This window comes from Magnolia sinica, chromosome 19 (genome assembly GCF_029962835.1).
Source record: "Magnolia sinica isolate HGM2019 chromosome 19, MsV1, whole genome shotgun sequence".
NCBI classification, from domain to species: Eukaryota; Viridiplantae; Streptophyta; class Magnoliopsida; order Magnoliales; family Magnoliaceae; genus Magnolia; species Magnolia sinica.
The window spans coordinates 16,370,704-16,398,055 of NC_080591.1; the positions used below are offsets into that span (position 1 = coordinate 16,370,704).

Sequence of the window (27,352 nt, forward strand, 5' to 3'; positions counted from 1 at the left end):
ATATAAAAAAAAAAATTGATGTTAGTTTATCCATTTATTTATTTATTAAAAATTTGATGTTCTTTACCATTTCTTTTACTCTTCATGGAGGCTGTGGAAAGTTGACACAGATTTCTAGGATATTTTTCAGGCACAAGGCCAATAATGAATTGCTTGGCCTGTTAGGCTGGTCCACTCATCAAATGGGCCACAATCTTTTAGAAGAATAGGTGGTTCAATGATACTAATTAATGGTCCCCATTTGACATATGTAGTTCAAAGACACTTGTTATCTAGAGTCATGTTCCAATGATCCACACCATTTATGTCATGGGACTCATGGTGGATGAAGGATACCCTTGAAAAAGAAAGAAAGAGAAAAGGCTTAGATTAAACTTATTTCAAACCATTGATCATTTATGTATTTTCCTTGCATGGCAAGCCTTGTAGGGCATAGGGCCTTTTTAGCCCATTTAAGACTAGGGCTGGGCCAGGGCTTGGGAGACTGCAGCCGGGCTAATCCACCTCCATCCCTATGGTTGACCAATGATATTTGGTATGGTTATTCAACATTAGGCTCTACTATTGCCAAAACCGGCAAACCACATGGAAAGGACTCGTTTATGGTAGTCGTTTGGCTTAGGCGACAGTTGGAGGAAAACCTTAGACCTTTGGCTTTGTTTTATAAGGTCCGTGGAACATTGAAAATGTTTAACAGTTCCACACTCCACGAAATCAGTGGTCAGGATTGCTGTTACAGCATACCTTCTACAGTATGATCATGAGATGACTGGTTCTGATCGAATGACCACGGCTGCATGTGGGAACCCATGGGACCACGTGTGCCAGTGAACAAAGTCTCGTAAAGGATACTCTACGTTACGGACGCTGTGCAATGCTCTGGCCCAAAGGTCGTATAGGTGGGGCAAGTGGGTCCCAGATTTTGGTAATCCAACTGCACCCACAGTTATTTAACATGCACCAAAACCTTCAAGAAGATTGGACGAATCCTGGCCCTTTAATAAGTGGTCAACAAATGGCTATTCAAGGTAGAAATACAGATACACCCTGATCCATAGCTCAAGTGGTAGACTGAGTGAAAGATACCTAGATACACCCTGATCCATAGCTCAAGTGGTAGACTGAATGAAAGATACCTCGTTTCAACACTGAGGTCTTGGTATTGATTCCCTTATGGGGGTGGCTAACAGTGAAGTGTGAACTGACAGTGGGTGTACTAACAAGCTAACAAAAAAAAAAAAAGTACAAATACATATGATTAACATTCAACCAAGGATACCAAAAAAACAAAAGCTAGGATCTTCCAATGTGGAAATTTTTGGTGCATGTGCGCATCCTTATGAACAGTTGAAGGAGTTTTAAACCCAGAACATGGTCAAGCCATGGTTCAAACCATGGTAAGGTGAGTTGACAGAAGGGTCCACAAGGGGACTTTTCATATTTTAATAATCAATCTCTCTATATTTATAAAAAAAAATTATTTAAGATTTCCATTTTCCTCACCTTTTCCAGTTTTTATTGTTTTCAGCCTATTATTCGCTGCTAAAGAAATAGGGTAGAAAATATTTCTAATCACATTCGGCCATTTAGAGCCCATGTGAAGTGTGAACACCATCCAACCCGTCCATCACATATGCCTAAGTTGCCTCTAGGGCAAAAAATTTAGAGGGATTCAAAACTTAGGTAGGCTACAGCAAAGGGAATGACGTGGAAGGGGACACTTACCCTTAATTTTCACCGGGCCCACCCATGTTGCAAAACCGTCTAAATTTTGGCTTGATCCTTCTTCGAGTAGAGATGAAAGGAATGAACAACCTAGATTCTACATAAGGCACCCCATGCTAATCCGTTCATTCGAAGTAGTTATCCTTCAGGAAGACGGTGATCGACCTCATCACATTCATCCATCTGTCAATTGGTATCAGAGCAAGGACTTCCTTTTGACCAATGGCAAATAATGAAAATATTAATCAAAATCCTATGGAAAGAATGAAATCTTTCCATTAGGGGAGTCAGTTGACCATACAAAGTCTGCAGGCAACCCTCAACCATATTGTGGATACCCTAATTCCACCCCCGAGCTCAAGGCGATGCTCAACTGCCCGTGATTGCTGTACAACACAATCCCGATTTTTGCAAACCACCACCCGATGATGATGAATTGCAGACCATCACTTTGATTGTGAGGAAGTATTGTACATGCCAAAGGTAGAGATAGATTTACATCGGCACAACATCTTTCGAACGAGGTACGACCTCTCATAACCGAACATAATTTTGTTAAACAATCCAAGTAAATGGGAGATGCAGATGCATTAGTTGAGAAGAAAAAATATATAGAGCCTGTGAACATCCAAGATGATTTGAAACCAGTAATGCAGGAGTTTATGGTAATTGTGCTCGATGAACCCCCTAATAGATTGCCTCTCATATGAGATATACAAAACCACATTGATGTTGTCTCAGAGGTAAGTCTACCTAATTGGCCGCATTATCAGAAATGATGCGAGATTTTACAAGCACAAGTAAAGAAATTGATACATATTGGTCATGTCAAAGAGAGCATGAGTACATATATTATGTTAGCTTAAGAGCCTAATGCAAATGATAAGGAAAATGCTGAAAAACATCGGCGCCAGAAATTATTTGAATACCATGAGCAAAATCCCTAGAGTAATTGGAGGACGAGTTTTTTGGAGGACAAGTTTTTTTTCAAGTGGAGGGGTCTGATATAGGACGTGACACCAACACATTCCTAACATGGTTGGACTAAAAGAAAGTGAACCGTAAATTAGCCATAACTTTTGATTTAGGTATCGTTATGGGGTGCACAAGCAAATTGACCATAACTTTTTATTTGGGTATTGTTACGGGGTGCACAACCTATCAGCGACAAATTGTATTTGAGGTAGGTGACCAAGTTATGATCCATCTACGTAAGGAGAGATTTCCGAGTAGGACTTACAACAAGTTGAAGAACAAGAAGATTGGACCAGTATCGATTCTCTAAAATATCAATAACAACACTTATGTTGTTGATCTTCCGGATGACATGGAGATCTCGCGTACTTTCAACGTTACAAACTTGAACGCGTATCATGAACCGAAGCAAGAAGAGAATTCGAGGACAAGTTCTTTTAAAGTGGAGGGGACTGATGTAGAGTGAGTCGCAAACACTTTCATGTCCAAGATGGAGCAGAGAAGGCTCGATCGGAGGCAGAGGTGATATGGACCGTCGGAACCTTACAACAGACATATCTCGCAAACCAGAATGAGTTAATCGATATACAATATATGATTTTGGGGTAGGAGAAGCTACTTTAGCCAACATGGTTAAGCCACCGAGGACACTTACTATAAATAGTAAATTTACCATTTATAACAAGTTACGAATTTTAGGGAGTTTTAGTTGTAGTTTAATTCTGAAACATATTTCAAGGCTTGGGATCCCTATTTAAAGGGTTGCAGACTCATTTATTTCATATATCAATCAATTTATGAATTTTGTAGATTATTATTTCTATTTTCTTACTGGTTTTTTCCTCACGGATTCAAGAAGTCTTTATGAGTCCAAAGAAGTTTCGTGGATTCGAAGTAGTTATCTTTGGGGAAGACAATGATCGACCTCATCATGTTCATCCTGCATCAATTCTTACATAGACCAATTATAACATTAATAACAACCATAAGTTCTTAATACAAAATATAAATTTCTAAGCCATGCAAAATAGTCCTGAAACATATAATTAAGTTTTATTATTTTTATTTTTCATACAACAGTCTCAAAGCTATGCATCATAAAGACCCCTAAATGCAATTGGCCAGCAGATTATGATTTGAATTCCTGCGCTTGGGCTTCGATTCATATCTTAAATTGTGTTATTGGAAGGTGCCTCAACATGGTGTGGTCCACATAGGTTTTGGAATGATTTGATTGCAGGTGTGTTCCTTCATCTTAGTGGCTTGCGTTGGATGAATGGATTAGATGTCACATACACAATACGGTACTGGGCCCGAAAAATGCTGAGGAGCATTAGAGAGAAAAAAAACTGTTCCTCATATCATGGTTCACCTCTTTTTTGTTTTTTTTCTAATCATTTTTTAATTAAAGGGTATTGAGTTTTTCAAAATAAGGAAAATATTTTTAACTTATAAAAGAAAATTTGGAAAAGGGGTTGTGGCTTTTAGTGATTGTTAATAACCATTAATTTGTGAATGGTGGTACTACTTGGTAATTGGAGCATCATTTGAATTCCAAATAATGGTGAAAAAATGCCATTAATGGTAGAGGGATGCCAATGTTGAAAATACATCATGAAAGAAGACGTATTTTCATGAAAATAATCTTAAAGCATCTCTTGCAAGTTTATATAAATCCATCTTTGTGTGAATCTGAAAATAACAATTGAAATAATCTCGTCTCCATCTTCTTTTTTATTTTCAATTTTGGATGGTTTTTAAAAAGGTACGTAAATTGCAAACAATTTTCACGGGATATGAATTTATTGTAATCTTCTTATAAATTGATTTAATTACTAGTAGAATGCGAATATCGCCTTAAAGATAGCGACATCGTAATGCACCTTAAGCCTCTCTTTAAGTGATTAATTTTTCAATCTTTCCGCCTCAACCCTAACAAATGGTACATCCAACGGACGGGATGTGATGATGCATACTTAATGTGGGCTCCACAACAGCCTATGGTGCTACCCGCACCCACGGGGCAGCTGCTGTTGAAGACCCAACCTCGATCGCTTGCAACCCAAGGCTTGTGTCATTTTAACTTCCAACGTAATCCAACGGCCTTTTGACCGGTACCATTTCCTATTCCAACCACCACTTTTATTATATTTTTTAGTACTCCTCAGTGGCCTTCACTAACATACGCCGCGGGTGGATTCTTCTCCGGTAGCTGAGTTCACCACTCAGAATCTGAGTACAAACTTCTCTCATCCCGTGTTTGGGTCTTCCACATAAAATGGACAAAGCGCGTGAGTGGAGCTCATGTTTCAGTGATCCACAGACCATTCATATGGTGGACCCCATTAGATAGGGACCATGAGACCAAAAATTAAAAAAAGGGCCAATCTTTTAGCCCGAGCCTGACCTACGACTCGACTCAACTTAGACCAAGCTCGGCTTAGAGCTAGAGGCGAATTGGGCCAATCGAGCCCACCCACCCATCACCGGAAGCGGATTGCGTACTGAGTAACTCAGTACGCTAAGCATACCGAGTAAACTCTGTTGGATCCACCATGACTTATCTATTTGATCCACCCCGTCCATCCATTTTAACAGTTAAATTAAATTCCAGATACCAAAAATAAATTATATCCAAAGATCAAGTAGACCACACCACAGGAAATAGTGTGAATTGAGTTTCTACCGTTGAAAAAATTTGTGGGGCGACAGAAGTTTTGGATCAAGCTGATTTTTTTTTGGTTTCCCTTCATCTAGGTCTTCGTGATCTTATGAATATGTTCGATGACAAATAAAGATCACTGTGGGCACTTAGAAAGGTTTCAACGGTCGAAATCATTATTCCCACTGTTTCCTGTGGTATAGTCCACTTGAGCTTTGGATATCCTTCAATTTTTTCCTCAACGTCTAAAATTAGCTGAAACAACGTATGGACGGATTGGATAAACCGTATACATTCAAGGTGGGCCCAACTGAGTTTACTCAGTACCATAAAAGCTTACTAAGTAACTCAGTACGCAATCCGATTTCCCCATCACCTGCTAATTAATAGGGTGGTCTTTTTAAATATCTGTTGTCCATGTATCCACCCGAAACGCAATCAAATCATACTCATGCACTAAAAAAAATATCCATGTGGATCTACTTAGCTCAAATCAACACTTCCCAATTGTGGGTCCCATTTAGATGGATCAACAATTAAATGCTAAATTGAATTAAATCCTAACCCTCTGATTAGTAGACATGCAGTAAAATAATCAACAGTCCATGTACAACAAACAACTGTAGATTATCCAAAGGCTATCATCCCTGGGGTTATGGCCTATCTACAGTGGGTCCAAAGGGTCAGATGTCCAAGGAAAAAGTGACTTAGACAGAACCTCCGCCTTTTGAATTGTACTAGAATACCCTCTTACCTTTTTAGCATTCCTAATAAGTCCCTACTTTTTAAAACCACAAAATCAATTAAAACCAACGGTTAGAAATAGTAAATGACGGTTTTAAATTTAAAAAATAAAAAATAAATAAATAACAAAATCTTGAGGAGACCTAAAAGAGTAAACTAGAAAAACATGATTCACCGAATCAAGTCCACTCACTGAGTCACCTAACCCACATCAGTTCTTGCTTAAAATCTGCATGAAGATAAGGACGTGGGAAGAAAGATGGCTCTTATCTTCCATTCATCTGAGAATAGGATTGCGTGACTTCTCTTCTTTACCTTTCCCCTTTCATCTCATTTCCTCTCTCTTTTATTTATTTTTTATTGGATTTCCATAGAAGTTCTTGAGCATCACGTATGTCCTTCTCTTCTTCGACAACAAGCATCAATACCTGAAAAAAATATCAAGTTCCTACTTCCATACTTCGAAACACGAAAAACACATCTCAAAGACCGCCTTCTCCATTGATTCCATTCATTGGATTTTGATTTTATGTAGAAATCCTGACTTGGGTATTGATCCAAATCGGTGAGAATCTCATCACCGATTCCGTGATCGAAAAATATCCAACAGAAGGAAATTTTCAACTACAACCTCAATGGTAAAGGTCTTTCCTTCATACTTTTCTGGGTTTTTTATCAAGGGGAAGAACCAAACTTCTCCTTTGGATGAGGATGCTCGACAGTTCTGTTCTTCTCTTTCGAAGGATATCGAAAGGCTGGAATGCTCGTTGGTTGATGGATCGATTTCTCTTCGATGGTCTGCAGAAGCCATGAATGTTCTAAAGAAGATGCACTTTGAGTTCCTTCTCTTCGTCGAGAAATCAAGACCGCCCATCTCTTCAGAAGGCAAGGATTGGTTGGATCAGTACATGAAAGAAAGTGTGATGTTGTTGGATTTCTGCAACGTGTTGAAATCTGCTGTCTCTCGGATCGAAAGGTACCGGATGGTGGTCGAGTTCACAGTAAGAAAATTGAATGACGATGATACTTCTATTGAGACGAAGAAGATTGAAATGGAGAGACTGGAAAGAGAGTGTAAGAAGAACCCAGCTATCATTGAGAAATGGGGAGATGCAAGATTAGATAAAATCATATGGGAATGTAATGAAAGCAAGAAAGGTATAACTCCTGTTATGTTTGCTATTAAGAGTACTGTGATGATCATAACCTCTCTCCTCTTTTCTGCATTTATTTCAACGGCTACTGTCGACGTCGGCGACAGAGAAGCCTGTCGCAAATTTCCTCAATTAGGTCTATTTGGATCATCGCTTATGACGTTGGTTTATCGTTATCGGGAGAGGATTCAAACACCCAAGGCAAATTCAGGAATGGGTCTTGTGGAACATGAAATGGTCGAGAGGGCAGTCGATGATCTGAAAGCTCAGATTGCTGGAGGGATGGTTGAGGGAAGAGAGAAGGTTGTGAGGTCTGTTGAAGTTCTAAATAAAAGGTCTGTTGATCTCAAGGAAAGTCTGCAGATGTTTGATTCTGCAGTGAATGGAGTTTTTGATGAGGTTATTAAAGGAAGGAATAAGCTGTTGGGAATGTTTGGCTCTACTTATCTGATATAGTTGAATTGCAATGTTACAATTATGTGAATGTGGAAATATGGTTATGCTTCTTTCCTCTTTCTTTCTATTATGTGATGAAAATATTATCATGTTAATAGAAACTGAGCTTTGGGTTTCATTCAAAAACCATTTACCTACATTGGGGTGTGTTTGGATGTCCTATTGATTTGGATTGTAATTTGTTTTATGAAGTTCAAATAATCAAGTTACAATTTCCTTCTGTTGCATTCACTTTTGAAGGTCTCTGCTTCAAATTGAAGTTGTGTTTCTTTCTAGTTTGGATGAACCAATTTAGCCAATTTGTGGATTAATAATCAGAGTTTTGGCATAATTAACATCAGCCGTTAATTTTTTTGACCAATATTGGATGGTTAAGAGTCACCAAATCAAAGTGATTATTGAGAGTTACCAGCAATCAAAGGTGGAGTCTATGTGATGTTGTTTTTGATGTCTTAAAACTTATCGGTAACAAGGCCTGTTGATGCCATTGATAGACTATTCGATGCTACCTTCGATGGCATCGAAGTGTGCTCGATTCTATCGAGATTTTCTGGATTTTTTCCAGTTGGTCATTGGACTATCAGGGTGGTTTTTTGATGCCATCGGAGGGTGTTCGATGACATTGAAGGAAATGTTTGATGCCATCGAACATAGCATGGTGCAATCGAGAACTTCCGAAAAATCATGTTTTGCCTTTGGACGGTGGAGAGATGTTTATTCGATGCCATCGATGTAGCTTGGACGCCATCGAAGGCCTAGTTCCGATCATATCGAAGTGTGTTCGATGGCATCGATCGTATTGCGCGTATTTATGCAGAGTTGCGACTTTGCAGGATTTGTTTCCATTTTTGTTTGAGATTCTTCCATAGCTTATATATATATGGGTGTAAACGGGATTGGGAGGTAGTTTTAGGGTTACTAATTTATCCAGTGGGTTTTAAGGGTGTCACAATGGTTTGACTCGAGGTTGTTCGAATTGGCTTATCTCACTTCCTTTGTGATTTATGCTTTCATAGTAATATTTGTCGTTTTGTGCCGTGGTTTTTTCCCACAAGGGTTTTTCCATGTATAAATTTTTGTATTCTTTTTGTTGGATTACTTCTTTAAATTCATCTCTACGTGCTTCCACGGTCACCCAACATGTGATAGGCAGTTTAGATGAATGATCCAACTGTATTTTGCAATACAATCATTAGGAACCGTCCATTATTGGTCCATTGGTCATGGTTAGAATCACCTAATCAAAGTGAATCTTCAGGTTTATGGTTAACCATAGGTATGGCTTACACGGTTCATGGTCCAAATCAATATGACCAGAACTTGTTCACTGCAATTGTGGTCGACCATTCATTTTCTTGGCCATTGATCACATGGTTAGAATCGCCTGATCAAAGTGATTCTTAAGAGTTATAATTAATCAAAGGCCGGGCCTACATGATAGGTCTAGATCAATGATCAAATCTTTCAGCAAAATTAATCTAGACCATCCACTTTCTTGGCTGATCCATAGCTCAAGTGGTGGACTGAGTGAAAGATACCTCGTTTCAACACCGAGGTCTTGGCATCGATCCCTAGTGGGGGTGGCTAGCTACGGAATGAACTGACAGTGGGTGTACTGACAAGCTACTGAAAAAAAAAAAAAAAAACGGATGTTTAGAATTCACCCGATTAAATTGATTCTAGATAATTACGCTCAGTCAAAAGTGGGGCCCACATGATAGACCATCCATATCTATTATTATATCTTTTTTAGTATACCACTTCCATACTATCATTTTCCCTCATATAGTTGGAATCACCTGAGTTATGGTACAATTTGCGGTTCATACATGGTAGACGGTCCAGGTCAATGGTCCAACCTTTTTCAATATAATCATTTTGGACTGTCCATCTTACTTGCATTGATTGGATGGTTAGAATGACCTGATCAAAGTGACACTGTGGGTGTAAATGATTGATAATCCAGATAAATTATTTGATCCTTTTCACAATAACTTCTCCGCTCTAAGGATTGGATGGTTAGAATCACCTAATCATAGTCATCATTGAGGACCATGGTTGTTATGGGTAAAACTGGACCGATCGAGTAACCAAAATGAGAGAGAACACGAAGCAAGCAAAAGAAGATCGGATAAGAGCTTGGCCTGATCACCGAGCACGACCTCCACGAACAGCTTGAGTACCAATCATGCACCAACAGTGACCTCAGATCTGGTTGACCTCTTGCTATCGTGACCAACGGACGCCTTTAGGTACCGACCCAACCTCAAAGATAGGCCCCGACCATAATCGACAATTCAACTCAGTCTACAAGACCTCAGTCAATTCGGCTTACAGATCGGCCTCGGCCATCAATCTTGACCTCCTTGGATTCCGACCACTCGAAGACGTTCTTATCAAGAAAACATATCTCGCCGGGATCTTCGCCGAAGATATCGGGAAGATTCGCGCGACACATTCGGAAGGAGATCCTCTCTATAATACGCATCCACCAAGTAGAGGCACTACTATATACACAATTAGCACCAAATGACTATAAATAATGACCACACCTATAGTAAAAGGTATGCATAACAACCCTAGTTCTACTAGACCCAAAGTGCCCGCTCTAACTTTGGCATCGGAGGGTCCCCTGCAACACCTAGGGTCTCCAATGTTCTTTGCTTTTTCAAGTACATAGCGGTCTAGCGAGGACGTCCAAATCTCTGCATCAACAGTTGGCGTCGTCTGTGGGAAGCGACTGTTAAGTCGTACCCAACTCACCCATCATCTCCAAACTAGTCTATAATGGCGAAAGGAAGGAAGAGTGTCTTGGTCGTCGTTGCCGCGCAAACCCCCACACCAGTAGAGCAGCCTGCAGATCCTCGTGATCAACCTTCACAACATCAAATCAATTATGCTCTTGTGGTGCCCGCATAGAGATCCTACCATCAAGGAGACCTTGGCCGGCAATATAAATTGTATAATACAAATATTGGAAAGGCAAAATCCACCTCCCGACTAGGAAGGGGAGGCACCCACACGGCAACCAATACCTCTTTAACTCCTCAAGCACCTGTTGACTCGCACATAACCAAGTAACAATCGGGGCAGCATAACTAGGCGCCCACCCACACTGTGGGAACTACCGCGCTCGCCGACTTCGACTTACGCCACACGCTAGAGAAAAGGAGACACGGGAAGGCTCCTAAGGTGATGGTAGAGAATGAGGTCCCTTGGAAAACCAAACTCAGGGAGATACGAGGTCAGATCGGTGACATCTGACAAGTATGCCGAGCTTGAGTCTCGACCTCAGTTGAGGCTGTGTTGGAGGAAACAAAGCCACCATTTACTGACAACATTATGGGATCTCCACTTCTGTCGAGATTTTGGATGCCACATATTACTCCCTACTCTAGAACCGGAGATCCAACCAAACATCTGGAGTCCTTTAAGGCGTGGATGGAACTGTAATGTGCGACCAATTTCGTGATGTATCAAGCATTCATCGTGAACGTGGTATAGGTAGCTAAAGTCAAGGTCCATAAACTCATTTGCACAGCTTAGTAAAGCATTTATCACACAGTTTATCGAGGAAAAAGATAGAAAAAAGCCAACGACCCACCTCTTCATTGTTACCCAAAGAGAGGACGAGCCACTCAAAGACTACATCATTTTGACCTTAGAAATTTTGGGAATTTCAAGAGAGAAATGTTAGAGAAGTAGAGTAAGGAAGGGAGTAGGTGTGAGAGGGGTGTTGGATCTCACCGCTCTAGCCCATCCTTCCACGAATCGGATCGTGCGAGTCTACCGCATCTTCTTTGGCTAGATAGTCATTAATTGGGAGCCAGATTGACCCTCGTTGGGAAGGTAAGAAGTCCTCCAACGGCACATGTGCGTCTTTTCCCAATTCTAATGATACAAAGCTAGTAGGTTAGAATCTTCCTTACTCCATCTGAATTTCATGAGTTGTGACTGTAGGGTTGTGCATGATAGGGCTCGCAGTCATGACCATCGTCTCATAGCAGCCCATTCTCACATGGGAGCATTTCGTGGAGATGGTTTTGTGAGGACTTTGGGTTTGCATCGAACTCAGGACCTGATTTGCCAAATCGAGTTAGGAATTATTTTACTCGAGGTAAGTAAACCCCTAATCTTCTACTAAAGGTTCAAGTATGATGAAATCCAAGCAAATGATAGTAGATTTGCGAGTAAGAGATTTGAGCCTTTTTTCAAAATTGTTGGGCCCTGGCTACATCAAAATCGAGGAATTATAACCCTAAAGTGAAGAATTTCCTTTCAAACTTTCAGTTGACATTTTTAGTCTAGTGATAGTCTCAATCTTGAATAACCGTGACAATTAACCTATAAATCATGTGATAATCCTTGTAATCTATTTTATAATTATGTGTTAGAATCCATGACATACTTAGAATCATGTATATGATCACATAACATACTTAGCTCTTGTATAGGTTAATTTACACACGTGCACTCCTCAATATGCTCCAAATAACTCGAATGTCCCCTATCTTGTATGATCTACATGAACATGTATTATAACATGCTAAATGGCTAAATTCATGAGGTATAATTATCAGAATCCCTTTGTGTGGTTGTATCATATACTTGATTTTGTACCTTGAACTATTGGCCATCTTGTGTTGGATTAAATGAAATTTCTAGTTGTAGACTTACCATCGCCACATATCATTGTACCTTTGTTGGCTTGTGTAGGTAAACTCCTGTTATTGTGTCCGTTACTGGACTTGGTACCTTGTTGATTTTGTTGAGAGGACTCTTTTATTTATATATATATATAGGAATTAGTGCTTAGAAGGTCTGTCTGTTGGATCAAGATTGGCCACGAATTGAAATGGTTTTGCTTGAATAGCATGTTTGTGAATCGGATTAATAAATGTTGGATGGATAGCTAGATACTATGGTAGCATGTACCTAAATGTATTTTCGTTGGTTCCTAATCCATCATTCAAGCAACCATTTGATGGCATTATCGGATGGCTAGACACTCTAGTAGCACGTACCTTTGGGTATTTTCGTTGGTTCGTAATCCACTATTCGAATGTCTTATTTGTGTCTAGATACTGTGGTAGCACATACCTTTAAGTACTTTCACTAGTTCCTAACCACCATTACTACAGGTGGTGGCCATTGTTGAGGCAGAGGTACTTGCATTGGTGGCTACCTCCAAAAGCCAGGTGGATGTGTATCCCTAGCATGATGTACACTTATACATTCACACATTAAATAAGATCGCATTGTGATGATTATTGTATTATATGCTCTCTCTTTCTGAAATTATACTTGATTAATTTGTCTTTATATAATCTTGGAGGGATTTATCACTAAAATGGCCACTCACATTTATACCTGCAATTACACCCAACTGTAAAGGTAGTGCATGGGTTTATCGTGACAAGGTTTAGTCTGAATACGACCTTGTGGGGAGTGGAGGGGTGATAAGCATAAGCTTTGTTGTAGCAGTTGAGCTATAGGAGTCCATTACTAGATTAATTTTGCCTTACCTCTTGTCATTTCCATATTTGTACATTTCATCAATTATGGATTTGTATTCCAATTGTGGATTTGTACTCCCCATGTGTGGAATCTTTTTCAACGATATATATAGTTTTTTTAGTATAGTTATCCTTACTCATCTTTGATCCCAACATTTGATGAATACTATTTTAGTTATCGACTCTGGGAATGAATATTGACCCGACTATGTAGACCAGTGGGAGATATTCCCAACACGCAGCATCACTAGGCAACACTCAGGTTTACATAGCAAGACTAATATACTCAAGCGGCGAAAACCAGGATGACATCAGAATCAGTGTCAAGAATCAGCAGTCTATAGACCCGAACCATTATTTGGTTAACACCCTCAAATTCAAATTCGGAACATGAGTCACCGTAGGTGCCGGTTTTGGGGTGTTACAATTTCATAATTAATTAGGCTTAATTTGGTGGTACAACTTTTTATAATATTTCCTGAAATGTGGTGTAACCAAACACACCTTTGGTAATCAAGATTCCATGAAATAAGCAAGCATGGTACTCGACGGGCTTGCAATATTCAGTGCAAATAGGGAAAAGATTAGACATTCTGCCCAAACATTTGATAAAAAAAAAACCTGCCGAAAAGACACTCTTTCTTGCAGGGGACAAAAATTGGACCAGAGTCGTTGTAAAATACATGTTTCACGCATTATGTAAAACAACCAACCTTTGTGAGGCCCACCATATTGTATTTATAAATCCATTTCGTCCATCAACTGAGAAACGCTTACTCGAACCTTGCAAGTTTATTTTATCAGCCCCTGATTACTTCGAAAAACCTCCATTTTTGGATCAAGCTGATTTTTGTTATCTTCATTTCAACCCTGTGAGTTAAAAGACTTTATCAACGGATCTGATGAAAGATACAAACCCTGGTGGCCCCAAACACAAACCAAGGGTTGCCATTCCATCCACATTATTTCTTTTGGTGTGGCCTACTGAGTTGTGGATTTGGCTGATATTTTGACCCGTTGTCCAGAACTCAAAGGATAGAACCTTAAGGACCGAATGGATGCTGCATATACAAGATGGTGGGCCCCACCGAGCTTGGGTGTTTTATCCATTCCCTAGAAGGGATTTTGTAGAGTACCGTCCACCAATATTGGGAACCTTTTGTCGGTTGGATGTGTATTGTTGTTGCATTTTCATTCTGAACTGTCCATTTATAGGCCACAAATCAAGAGGTTTAAAATTTTCTAATCGAGGAGAACATTCCATCCCTTTGGGAAAAATAGCAAATCAATTGAATAAATTACCAAACAGTGGGCCCCACTTGCCATAATAGAGAACCCATCCTTGCAATGCAAAGATGGGGCCACGTATCATATAATTCCAAGATGAGTAATATCATACCATCGAAGAAACACAAGATATATTCTGCAGATAAATACGCTAAATTAACGCACACACATGCGTGTGGGAAATGCTACTATTGAGATCGAGCTCATGGTAACTTCCCATGAGGTCCAACTGTGTGGGCCCCACCGTGATGTGTGTCGGACATCAACACCATCAGTCAGATGCACCATTCCATGGTGGGCCACGGCCTTAAAAATCAGGTCAATCCATGACTTAGGTGGGCCAAACCACATACAACAGTTGAGAGGGGTTAACGGCCCATCAAAACCTTCATGATAGTTTATTGGGCCCAGCAAGATGTGGGGTGTGTGTGTGTGTGTACACACAAACCTACACGTGATTGTTGTGAGATGACAACAACGACTTCTTTAAATAATATGATCTGCCGTATAAGCATTGTTAAACATTTTTTAATTACTAGAAATGTTTCATATCCATTTGAATGGACCGGCCCACAGTTCCATATGGCCAACAAGTCACATGGACCCAGCATCTAAGCCGGTGTGAGCTTGGGCCTACCTTGAAGATCAATGGCTGCAAAAAATCAGATGGATCCATCAATCAAGTGGGCCATACTAGAGAACTGTAGAAAACAACAGAACAGCAATTGATGGACCCAATGTACCCATGACCCATGAATCTACATTCCTGATTTTTATACCAGTGATCCTGAAGGTAGTCCACCTTTTCTGATGGCTAAGTCATATACACTTCACATGTTGATTGGCCATACACAGCTTAATGGGCAGACGTTGTCATATAAAATGATTGTGTTGGGCTGTTGCCACACTCGGGGAGCTGTATTTTTCACTCATCAGGATCTTCTCCTTCTAATTCAACCTTCTTACCATTTATTTTTAAAAAAACAAAAAACAAAAAGGAACTTGAATTTCACATGTTGGCATGAAAACACGTTCGAGTGGTGAACCATGATACTCTGTGGACCACCACCATACACGGGACCCCTCTTGACAATCACACGGTTTATGTCGGAATTAGCAAATATAGGTGTGATTTTTAAACCCTAGTCCATGTTGGGGCCCATGGAAAAATAAAAACTGATCATGAAACAAAGGCAAGGACCTACATACAAAAGAGGGTCAGAGGACTAATGGTAACTGAGACCACCTTTCTTCTCATAAAACCCCTACCCTAAAACCAAATAACCATTTGCAGGTTCAATTATAAACTTGTAATAAAAATGTAGCAGTGACAACTACCTGAAGTCATCAGTATATATAAGATACTACAAATAAATTCTTCCATTTTGAAAGGCAACATGGCTCCCAAAAACTACACAGCGGAATGGTAGTACCTGTTTCAGATCATTTTTTGCCTCCACTTCAGGTGTTGAAGAAGCTCCGCCCCACCCATGTCTTTGAATAGGAAACACCTATCATAAAATAGTTTCTTGATGTGGAAAAGAATCAAGACAGGCGTTTGAGACAGTCAATTAAGATATCTGTGTGTTCAGGCTTCCCAACGGAGACCCGAACATATCCCTTTAATTCTTTGTTATTGTAGTGACGAATCATCACCCCCATTTGGGCAAGGTCTTCCTGCAGTTCCACATGTAACACAAAATCAATATTTTATATTGGGATATGAATGGAAACAGGGTTGCATGTAATTATATGGGTTGCCATAATGTGTAATTACGCTATCTATTCTAGTGAGAATCTACTGAGAAACAATAAACTAATGTTCATCTATTCTATTCTATCTTTATGTGTGCTATTTCACATATGGCATAGGTAAGATAAGGAAAGTGCCAAATTCGTTTTAGTCAAACCAACATGCATCGAGAAGCAATCAAAGTCATTTTTATTAACTTCTGAACATCCGAGACAGTAGGAAAATACTCGAACTTGATAAACTTGCCATTTGGAAGTGCAATGAGGAACTAATATAGTGGGACCCATGTGATGTCTTTATGCATCCAGGCCGTACAAGCACGGCCCATGGTTTGGTGATCCAGACCATTGATCTAGTGGAGCCCACTGTGGATGGTAGGGTGTCCAAAAGCATCCAAATTACAAGGCCCCAGCCCTTCGATTGTTGGTCTACAGTAGATGGTTTTGCAGAAAAATATAAAGCAATGCTCCGGAAGAAAAGGGTCACAGGATGCATGTATAGGATTTTTCAATGGATGACTGTTGGGGCATCCCAGTCAACAGGGGGGCTGCTAAGATGGGTGGAAAGCAATAGCCCAATAATCGTAATACACTATTATCCAACAATTGCTCATAAATCAGTGGCTTTGTAGTCATGTTTCTATCCCCACTAAGATAGGTGGGAAGCAACGTGGAAGACGTCCTCCGGTTGTGCCAGAACAAGGATTTCTCACAGATCTTCCAGCCCAATTAGTTATCAAGGCTAAAACTTGGACAAGTCCAATCTGCAGGCATCTAGGCTCAAGCCCAAACCTGTCACATAACAGACTGGTTTCAGATTGGGCCCAGCCCAGTCAAGCATACCCTACATAGTGAGTAATTTGTAAACAAGACCACTTTCATCTGGTGCTAGGTATCACGTTATTATCCAGAGTCAAGTGTTATCAGTTAGTAAATGACTCTAAATAATCAACGGGTCCCACGCAGTACGGGTCCCATCTTTCCAATCTTCCCCAATAAACATTAGGCATGGATTTAACTTGAAAAGCTACTTGGGTCGTTGATGAGGACATCCGAGCACCATACCCAAGGAGGAGGGCTGAGCCAGTCTCCTTATGGCTAGACGACTATTACATGGGACCCCCTTGGCCCAATTCACATTCCTAATCACGTTGAAGACCCCACGTGCATGTTTGTGCATCTTTGAAGAGCCCACACTGGAAAGATGCACATGGGCTGCATATAGGAGCTGAATGGATACATCGGACAGTTGGATCGGGTGGACACGATGATCGGACCATTGGATCATTATCATCGGACATCTTAATTGTGAACCCCCATGGGCCACAAAATATTTTAGTTGTTTAGATTGTTTACATGCTTCGTTATTTTTTATATAACTTATTTTTGTATTGATATTAGGGAGTTGGGAACAACCTTTAATTTATTAAGTGTCTTTATGTTAAGAATCTTATCTAAGAGAGCCTTTTTGTAAAAGGTCTTATTTGACACTATAAACGAGAAAGGGAGGTGTGTGGAGCCCTGATGCAATTATTTTGAAGAAGAAGGAAAAAAAAAAAAAAAAAGCTGTGTTTTCTCTTATTCATATGATTTGAAGAATATTCCATGTGATGATTTGGAGCTTGGGTGTGGTGTGATTCCATTCCCCATTCACAGGACGAGGAGAGATGGGCAATATTGGGGAATAAAGTATTCAGAGTAATATCACTCACCCAAGCATCTTCCCAAAAGCAGATCCTTTCCCTATCCCCAAGACTGAAGCCAACCCCTACCTCAAACAGAGCTTGTGTAGACATGATTCCTCTCCAAACCGTCGATGATCTATACAAAGAAGATTTCTTAGTGACCCACCCACCCACTTCGCACCCATACTAGGCAATCAAGATCCTCCATGGGGCATTCTCTTCCACATCAAACCTCCATAGCTATTTACACAAAAGAAATACATTCATTGCCGCCGGGTCTTTAATACCAGCCCTACGCTTAGCCTAAGACTTGCAAAGTCCCCCCTATCTAATAAGGTGAAACTTATGATGACCTTCTGCACCTTGCCAAAGAAGGTTCCACCGCAATCTATCCAATTTTGACAACACTGACTTTGAGCATCTAAAAAGAGACATGAAGTAAATAGGGAGGTAAGAGCCGCTTTAATGAGGGTAATGTGACCCTTAAGGGGAAAGATAATGACTCTTCATCTTGCTACCATTCTTTCAAATCTCTCCACAACCACATCCCATAAATGCTTAGCCGGTTTTCCGATGCACAACGGCAACCCATGATATGAGGATGGAAACGAGCTTGTCTCCTTTTTGGACTCACACCAATTAAATGATCCTTATAATATATAAAAAAAAAAATAGATTTTCTGTTTCAAAAACTAAAAAATAGAGTAGAATCTCCAGCTCTAGTGCAATATGACTGTCTTCTAAGGGGATCACCAAATTCCATTTGCACGACTAAACATTTTGTTAGAATTACTGTGAAAATGGGTCATATGGTCCATCCAGAACCAACAAGGAAACAGTGAAGACCCACTCTTATGCAAAACATAATTCAGTCCATACTTAATTGGATGTCGATATGCATGGCTAGTACCAGATAGTCCTTAGAGAGCTCTTTTAATAACCATCAAATGGAATTCATTTCTAACAATGGACATTCAACTCCAGTTGTTTCTTTCTTGAAACAAAAACACACCTAGCAACTAAACCTCATCAATCCATTCCATTGGGAACATCGACGAGCCACCCATTTATCCACATTTATGTCATGAGAGCACCTACAAGTTCGCTGACTTTGAGTCATTCTATGAACTCAATAGGCATACTAGGAAAGTCCATGGATGCCATGGGTGCCCTATGTAATAAACTTCGATAATGAATTTTTCAATTTAGCTAAGATAGATATTTTGGTGACAACAAACCATCACACATATTCCATTTCTAACTACGGACATCTACTCCATTTTCTCTTTGCTGTAAACTCCAAAAAAACCTTGGCAACTAAAACCTGTCAATCCATTTCATTGGGAACTGATACAAGTCATCCATCCATTGATTCCATTCACATTATTTATAACATGCGTTAACCTATATTTCAATGTTTTGAGTCATCCTAGAATCTCAAAAGGTTGACTAGGAAATTTCTCGAATACCATGAATGCTCTTTTTTATTTCTCTACTGAATTTTGCAATTGAGATATAATAGATATGCTCATGAAAGTTCATCATCCATAGGCATAATAAGCAGTTGCTTTTGCAGCATCTTACAACAACACATATGCCCTAATTAACTCTCAATAGCATTCTCACTAACTCGAATGCTCCTAAAGCGATTCAAAATGAATCAAAGTAACTAAATGGCTCATAAAAACATGGAGGATGTAAAGACAAACGCAGCGCTACAAAATCTATATCAAAATATTAGTTTCATTTCAGTGTATCATATTGACACCACGTCGATAAGATAACATCCAATCTATCAGACATTCACAACACACTCAGTAATAGTTTGGAAGAAATCTGATTTTAAATAAGAGAGGAAAAGTAGAAAGAATACTGACGAGTAGGGGGGACAACAAAAAGTTTAGACTGATAATAAAATTACAACATGGTTAAAAATGCTTATAAACAAGATGTCATCACCATCGTCGTCGTCATCTAAGCCTTATACCAACTAATGAGGGACTGCTACACAAATCATGTTCCGTCATTCCACTCTGTCAAGGACAATACCCTAGACCATTCTACTCTGTCAAGGAACATATCCTAGGTTAAACCATAGCTCTCAAATCTTTTCTTAGTACCCCCACCGACATTCTTTTGGGCCTTCGCATTGCCCTTTTATATCCTTCTAACCGATGCCCTTCATGGTCTCAGATACACATGGCCAAACCAGTTAAGTCTACTCTCCCTATCTTATTACCTATTGGTGCTACTCCTAAGTTCCTCGAATGGGTTCATTTCTAATTCTATCCTTCTTTCTCTTGTCATTCATCCATTCCAACATCCTCATTTCAACTACAGATTCTAAACTTTTTGTTTCTTGACTGCTCACCATTCTGTCCCAGAAAGCAAGGATGGTATTGTAGATGTTCTACACACTGCTGGGATTCTACATTATTATGAGTTATTTATTCATTTTTTGAAAGATAGTAATTAACATGCTTTATATGATAGTGGAAGAATTGCAAGAGGATTCACTTTCTCAAACCATTGATCCCATTGGTAGATCACATGATGCAAGGAGGTCCAGACAGACAAAAGGATTCAACTCAAGCATTTAAATCCAGAGAGTGAAATTGCAGAATAGGATTTGTGTAGCCAACCCCAATTTGTTGGAATAAGGCTTGGATGATGATGATGGTGCAGAGCGTGAAACATAGGCATTACTAAACGAGTCTATATAACCATGTTTACTTCTACATGTGGAAGAAGAGAACAAACAAACAAAAGCTCAAGTAACAAAGAAACTTGCAGCAAAATGATCCTTAAAACTAGTTTTCCTAGAGAGAACCAATTACCTTTAGTTTCTTAGGATCCTTTCCAGATGTAACCTCACAAAGAATGAAATTAGAATAACTTGGGTACGGCTTCAAAAACGGCAATTCCTTTAGAAGGTTATATAGCCTCTCCCTTTCTTGTACCAACGCATTTTTAACCTTCTGTGGAAATGGTAGGCATGCATTATAGCATTAGACATTATACTGTACAAATGCACATTATATAGACTGCAAGTTGCAGGCATGCATCTACAGGTACTAAAGACAATGTTTTAAATATCGACGATTTTGGCCGATATATTCCACAACATATCTTGTATCCCACTTGTGCGATACGAAAGGCACAGGTAGTGACGATATATTCCACGTGTTCGATCCGGTGAGCATTTTCAATTTCCGATCCCTTTTTTTTGTTGAAATTATGTCAAATCAGTGTGAAATGTTTATAAATCCATTGATTCTTCATTTTTTCATGAAAAATCATGGAGTTGCAGCTTTGATTTCGATATCCATTGGTTTTTCATGTTCTCCATGTTTTTTAAAAAATCTTCCTTCAACCAACTATCAATTGAGACTAATTTTGAAGTATTTAGGAGCATTTGATGAAATGATCATCACGTACACTCTAATTGTGTAGGTGATCAGATTTAGAGAAAATTGGGGGAAATTCGAGATTTCCCCAATTTCTCCCAAATTGCTTCCAATATTGCACTCCAAACATTCCAAACATTAAATCAAGCATGTATGAGGGCTGATCTACTGATTTGTTAAGTCCTTATCAATTTTCACAAAATAAAAATTATTTTTCAACTAAAAATTAATTTAAAATTTAGTAAAATATTTTTTCTTTCAAAATTTCCCTTCAACTAGCTGTCAATTGAGACTAATTTCAAAGTATTTAGGAGTGTTTGATGAAATGATCATAACATACATTCTAAATGTTATGCATTCAATTTGAATATAGTTGCATTAGTTCAGTCAGACAGCGCATAGCTTAGGACACTATACAAAGGAAACCTATTACGTGCACATCTTTTTTGAGATGTTATGATTTAAAAGTGTGTATTAAGGCCTTTTTTAACAATCCCTGAAGTTTCATTGAAAAATTCAACTATTGTCCCAATGTTTCGCATGTTTTCCAAAAAGTGCAATAAATTACCCGATACAAACGATATATCCCATGCGATAACCGATACGTAACGGTATCCCAAGGATGCAATACCTTACGTGATACCGATATTTCGAACGCTGCTAAAGACAAGCACACACGTATGGAATATGAGTGCAAGGTAGAGTAGTTCAGAAGATGTGCCCACACTGAATGAGCCTACCTCAAAAATCAGGCAAGTCCATCCATCAGCAAGGCCTATCTATACAATAAATGGATGGTTGAAAAGGAATAACAAACAGTCCATATTTCACATACATCAGTGGCCCTCCTGATGAGCAGACCATCCCATTTCTTGGGTTAGGAAACAGTTAGCATGAGTCCACTTGATGATCAGCCCAGATATAGTCCATGGGTGCCATGTCAGTACATGTGGGGTGCATCCTTTGACGTTTATAGATGTTCGTCTGCAAGCAGCAGTCCTCATGGTTTGACAGGAAGCCCATAGTTCACATTGTAAAGAATACCTCTAAATAAGCGGGGTTCTGCAATGCTGCACATGCTGAAACTTCTGCGGCCACAGATACATTATATGGTTGCTTTGCTCGCCATAGGTACTCTATAATGCTGAGAGGGAATGCTCCATATCCCACGCGGAGTCCGGCTAAACCTGTTACAGCATTTAAATTTCTCATTGTTTCATTTGAAAAACTATTTCACTTAAGATCAAATGTTAAAGAAGTTGGTATACAAATGCCACATCTCCAGAACAAGTCAGATACTCAGACACAAGTCTAGGCATGTAATTTTGGAGCAGTTTTAAACAATTCCATATAGAGAGCAGCTGACCAACCAAAATGTTTTTTTCTTACAGATAGAATTTTTCTTTTTCTTTTTTTCTTTTTTTGAAGGATGACAACTTTATTAGGAAAAATGGCAAGGCCAGAGAGAATACAAACAGAAAGCAGAATAATGGAAAAGAAAAAACAAGCAGAACAAAAAAAGGTCCTCATGGGGACGAAACAGATAGAAATTATACAAGCAAACACAACATTATCTACAACATACGATGTGCAAAGGCAAAGATGCTCAATTCCACATAATGCTTTCACAATAGTAGACATAAGTAATACGAGTTTGGAAAGAACCAATGTCTTGTCTGAGAAGCATCTAACAGGCCTGGGGGCAAAAGATAAACAAAGGTAATCAATGTTGTTAAATCGCATATGCGATCATTTGCGATCACATATGCCTATGCCCATATTCGATCGCACAATCACATATGCGACCACATATTTGTTTTTGTTTTTTTTGTTTTTTTTGAAAAATTTAAAAAAATTAAAAAAAAAAAAAAAAGAGAAAAAATGTGAAAAACTATAAGAAATTAGGGGGAACTTTCTTGAGTAAATAGATATTTGATTTTACATATTTAAATTACATTTGAGAGAAATAAAATCAATTAAACAATGAATTAATTATACATAAAGTCATTAACATTCAAGAATTAGGATTATTGTCTAAGAGAGGGAAATGTAGATTGTAGAATGAGAGTGCTTGAATCTTGAAAGTTGTATCTTCCTTGAGAGTGCTTGAAGCTTGAATCTTGATCTTCCAAGAGAGGTAAACTTATCTTCTTAAATGAATAAATGATCTTCTTGCTTTAATCTTGTAAAGTAGGAACTAGGAACTTGGAACTTGGTTGGAAGTAGGATAGGAACTATGTAAGAGAGGTTGATTGCACTTGGAAGTAAGAATGTAAGAGGGAAAAAAAAAAAGAGTAAGAGAGTTCTGGAATGAGAATGTTGCAAATGGAGGAGGTTTGGATGTCTTTTTTTTTAATTTTTTGCAAAAAAAATAATAAATAATAATAAAATAAAATAATTTGTGGATGCCAATATGCGAAAGCATATGTTGTATGCGATCGCATACATCACATATGCGATAGCATATTCTTGCATTTTTGGCATATGCGATTGCATATGCACTGCAATCGCATTTGCCATCATGGCATATGCGAAATGCATGGGAGAATTCGCATATGCAAATATGCAGTCACATTTAACAATAGTGAAGGTAATTCATAAATATAGGTTTAGAGAAATGCGAAGTTCAAAAAAAAAAAAAAAAAAAACTGCATGCTCCTTTTCTGCTGAAGCAACCTGTTCCTTCTAGAGAACCCAATCAATCAATATTGATGGTTCATGCCCCTCAGAGATCACCTTTTAAGAAGATGAGAGCAATACCTAGACTTCTTTTTTTTTTTGGAAGGATAATTAGAACTTTAATAAGAAGAGGTACAGAATTCCCAGAATACAACAACGGCAAATCCCTCTGGGCAAACGAAATGTTTAGCCCCTTAGAAATGGCACCAATCTCTCGTAAGTATCTGAGCAAAAACTACCAGAGCTGAGGAAACATCAGTAATCGGTGATAACACCCTCTGGAAATCACAGGAGACTTTGTACGCATTGATTGACAATGCGCCTCAATGATCTTCGCTGAAACTCTTAGGGCTGAAACCCAAGCCCTCTCATCGCAATCCGCCTCCATCAGCCCAGAGAAAGCAGAAACCACACTCCAAGAGCTCACAAGAAGCCCCCCGATGCCTGACTTGGCCATCTCACTACTCCAAGCTGTGTGAAAGGATAGCTTCCATTCTTGAATCGCTACAAGAACTCTGATGAAATTTGAGTGAGGTCATCACACTGAATTCCCCCAAGGGCAGTTTCAGGGGAAGGGAAGGGAAGGAAACATTGTTTCCCATGAAACTCATTTTCCATTGTTTGTCAAGCTTCTTTTTTTTTTTGTGGGAATTTGTGGAAAATAACATTTCCTACTTGCTATTTTTGTTGGAAAACAAACAAATTTATTTTCCCACCTCTACATCTAAGAAAGGCATTTTCCTATGATGAAAGGAAACTAGGTCCTAATGTGTCACCATACATCGTCAATTGCCTCACATGTGCCAATGTGGCAAGCGAGCCACTGTGTATCTTTCGTTATGCCCCACACGTACCACTATGTCACGTGTTACCATCCGTCTTCTCTTGTGCCCCATGTGTAAAGCATCCCGCGTGGTAATGCGCCACATGTACCACCACTCATCTTCTCTTGTGCCCCACATGCAAAACACTCCACATGTGCCATCATCCATCGTCAATCTCTCCAAATATGCCACATGCCAATGTGCAAACAAGTGCTGACATCTACCTTCAAGTGCCGACGTGTAATATGTGTCAATGCACATATTGTGCCACGTGCTACCGTACGGCTTCACGCACCTCACATGTACCACGTGTCACAATTCAGCTTCAAGCGTATGCAACACTGTCACTATCCATCTTCAAGCATCCCACGTGTGCTAGTGTGACGCATGCTAGTGACTACATAGGATCTTTTCCGAACAAAAATTCTTGTTTTGCCAAATAACAAATTTGAAAATAGACCCTAAATTTTTAGGAAAATCTTGTGAACAAAAAAGAGGAAAACAATGTTTCATTTCCTGTAGTTCCTAGGAAATAAGGTTTCCCAAAAAAACACTATTTCCTTTCCTATGTTTTACACAAATCCAGACAGGCTTTAAAAGATTTGTGGTTGTTAGCCCACAAAATTAAATCTTCTCTAACAATCCTTGCTACCACTTCCGCCACTTTCTCCACTCATTTGAAATTCGCCTGTACCTTTCTTGCCACAACCCATTGCCAATGGGTGAGCATACCAAAGCAAGTTCCCCCTTTTCTTGAAAGGATTACACTTCCAGCACCCCACCAATTCACCTATCCTTGTGTGCATAACCCAAGAAATTCCAAACATGCCTAAAGAGGCTTACCACACTTTGTGAGAGTGAGAGAGAAAGGTGTGTCATATTGGTTACATAACGGCCATTACGTAATGGTATTGGTGGACCCCATTACACAACATGGGTCGTAATGGGGCCACCCAAAAAATCGATGTTATAACAGCAGCAATAGGGAGAAAATGCCCTTAACGGTTGAAAAACAACAATTTTCTTATAAATACCACTTTGTCTCCCTCTTTTTCCACTTCTCTTGATTTCTACTTGTTCCTAAACCCCTATATTATTTTCAACAATCATTGAATAGTTAGTGCGGATTACAACACTTCATTCAAGTGATTTAGGCGAATTGAAGCTCCATGGGCCATTTTGAGGAAAATCCGAAAAAAATAGGTTAGTATTTTTTTTTCCCCTTGTTGGAAGTGAATTGCATGAAGATTAAGTCATCGAAATGACCACGTCAATTAAAAAAAAAAAAAATTACCATTTTTCAGAAAAAAGTCACTATTCATCCAAGAATAAGAAAAAGAAAATAGCAAATGCTCTCAATAATCCAAAATCAACATGTGGATATGTACATATGCTTATCCTACATCAAATCATCAATTGGAAAGGGTTGGAAATGGTCAGGTTTAGCCAAAACCAGACACCGACCATTTACTAAATGGGTCTGGGTCCAAATTTTAGACCCAAACCCTTTCACTAAATGGGGCAGGTCTAAGTCCATCCCATCAGACCCATTTATAAATGGGTCTGGGTTTGGAAGAGGGAGATCCACCCAGACCCATTTATAAATGGGTCGGGTCTAATGGGTCTGGTTAAGGGATATCCAGACCTTGAACCAGACTCACTTATAAACGGATCTAACGGGTCTAGTCGTATCTAACAAGTCTAGGTCACCTTGATATCATATCAAAATTAATCAATGCCAAATAATAATAAAAAATAAATTTAGCAACTTCTCATAATAACAAAATTGCAAATAATGACACAAGTAAAGATCAGCATCATAGAGATGATTATCTTTACTTGGTCAGTTGCTCCACTTTGGCCATGGTGCATAGTCTCCATGAACTCTCCTTCATGCAATCCGCGTGCATCCTAATTCACTAATACCACCATCTTCGACACATCGATTCAGATTCCATGGTGCCCCGTATTCTAATAAGACAGACATGGGGTGGAACTTTTGTTTTCCCATGCTACTTGTGAAATGGTATGTAACCATTTTTATTGGGTTTAAAAACGAGTCTGGACAGGTCCGGGTCTGGATGGGTCCCTTGCAACAAAGACCAGTCACCCGCCTATTTACTAAATTTGTTCAGGTTGGGTCGGGCCTAATATAAAGGAAACCAGATCCAAACCCGTTTAGCAATTGGGTCTATTCTTGGACCCAGACCAGTACCATTTAACAAATGGGTTGAGTCTGGGTAAGGTCTAAATGAGTCGGGTTTGGGTACCACATCGGGTCCAATGACCCATTTACAACCCTAGTCAACCATACCCAACATCAATTAAAGTAATATTTTTTACCATTTTGTTGGAAAAAGTCACTATTCATACAAAAATAAGAAAAATAAAAGAAATAACAAATTTTATTAATAAACCAGAATCAACACATGATATGTATACCTACTCGTCTTACATCAATTGGAAACAAGACTTGCTTATTCTGT

At 39.2% G+C, this 27,352-nt stretch overlaps 2 protein-coding genes across 2 annotated transcripts in view; one reads left to right on the forward strand and one right to left on the reverse strand.

The window, feature by feature from the left end:
* The first annotated feature begins 6,358 nt into the window (after positions 1 to 6,358).
* LOC131235386 (UPF0496 protein 4-like) lies at positions 6,359 to 7,936 on the forward strand. Its single transcript, XM_058232547.1, has one exon. It carries the CDS (start codon positions 6,742 to 6,744, stop codon positions 7,714 to 7,716), a length of 975 nt encoding a protein of 324 aa, XP_058088530.1. The 5' UTR covers positions 6,359 to 6,741; the 3' UTR covers positions 7,717 to 7,936.
* Positions 7,937 to 15,790: 7,854 nt separating this feature from the next.
* The window catches only part of LOC131234788 (histidinol-phosphate aminotransferase, chloroplastic-like), a 34,260-nt gene continuing 22,698 nt past the window's right edge, over positions 15,791 to 27,352 (reverse strand). Inside the window, exons 8-10 of the mRNA XM_058231742.1 lie at positions 22,408 to 22,550; positions 20,794 to 20,934; positions 15,791 to 16,196 (exon numbers count right to left, since the gene is read on the reverse strand). Coding sequence (XP_058087725.1) covers positions 16,065 to 16,196; positions 20,794 to 20,934; positions 22,408 to 22,550 — 416 coding nt within the window. The 3' untranslated portion in view covers positions 15,791 to 16,064. The remainder of the gene's footprint in view (positions 16,197 to 20,793; positions 20,935 to 22,407; positions 22,551 to 27,352) is intronic.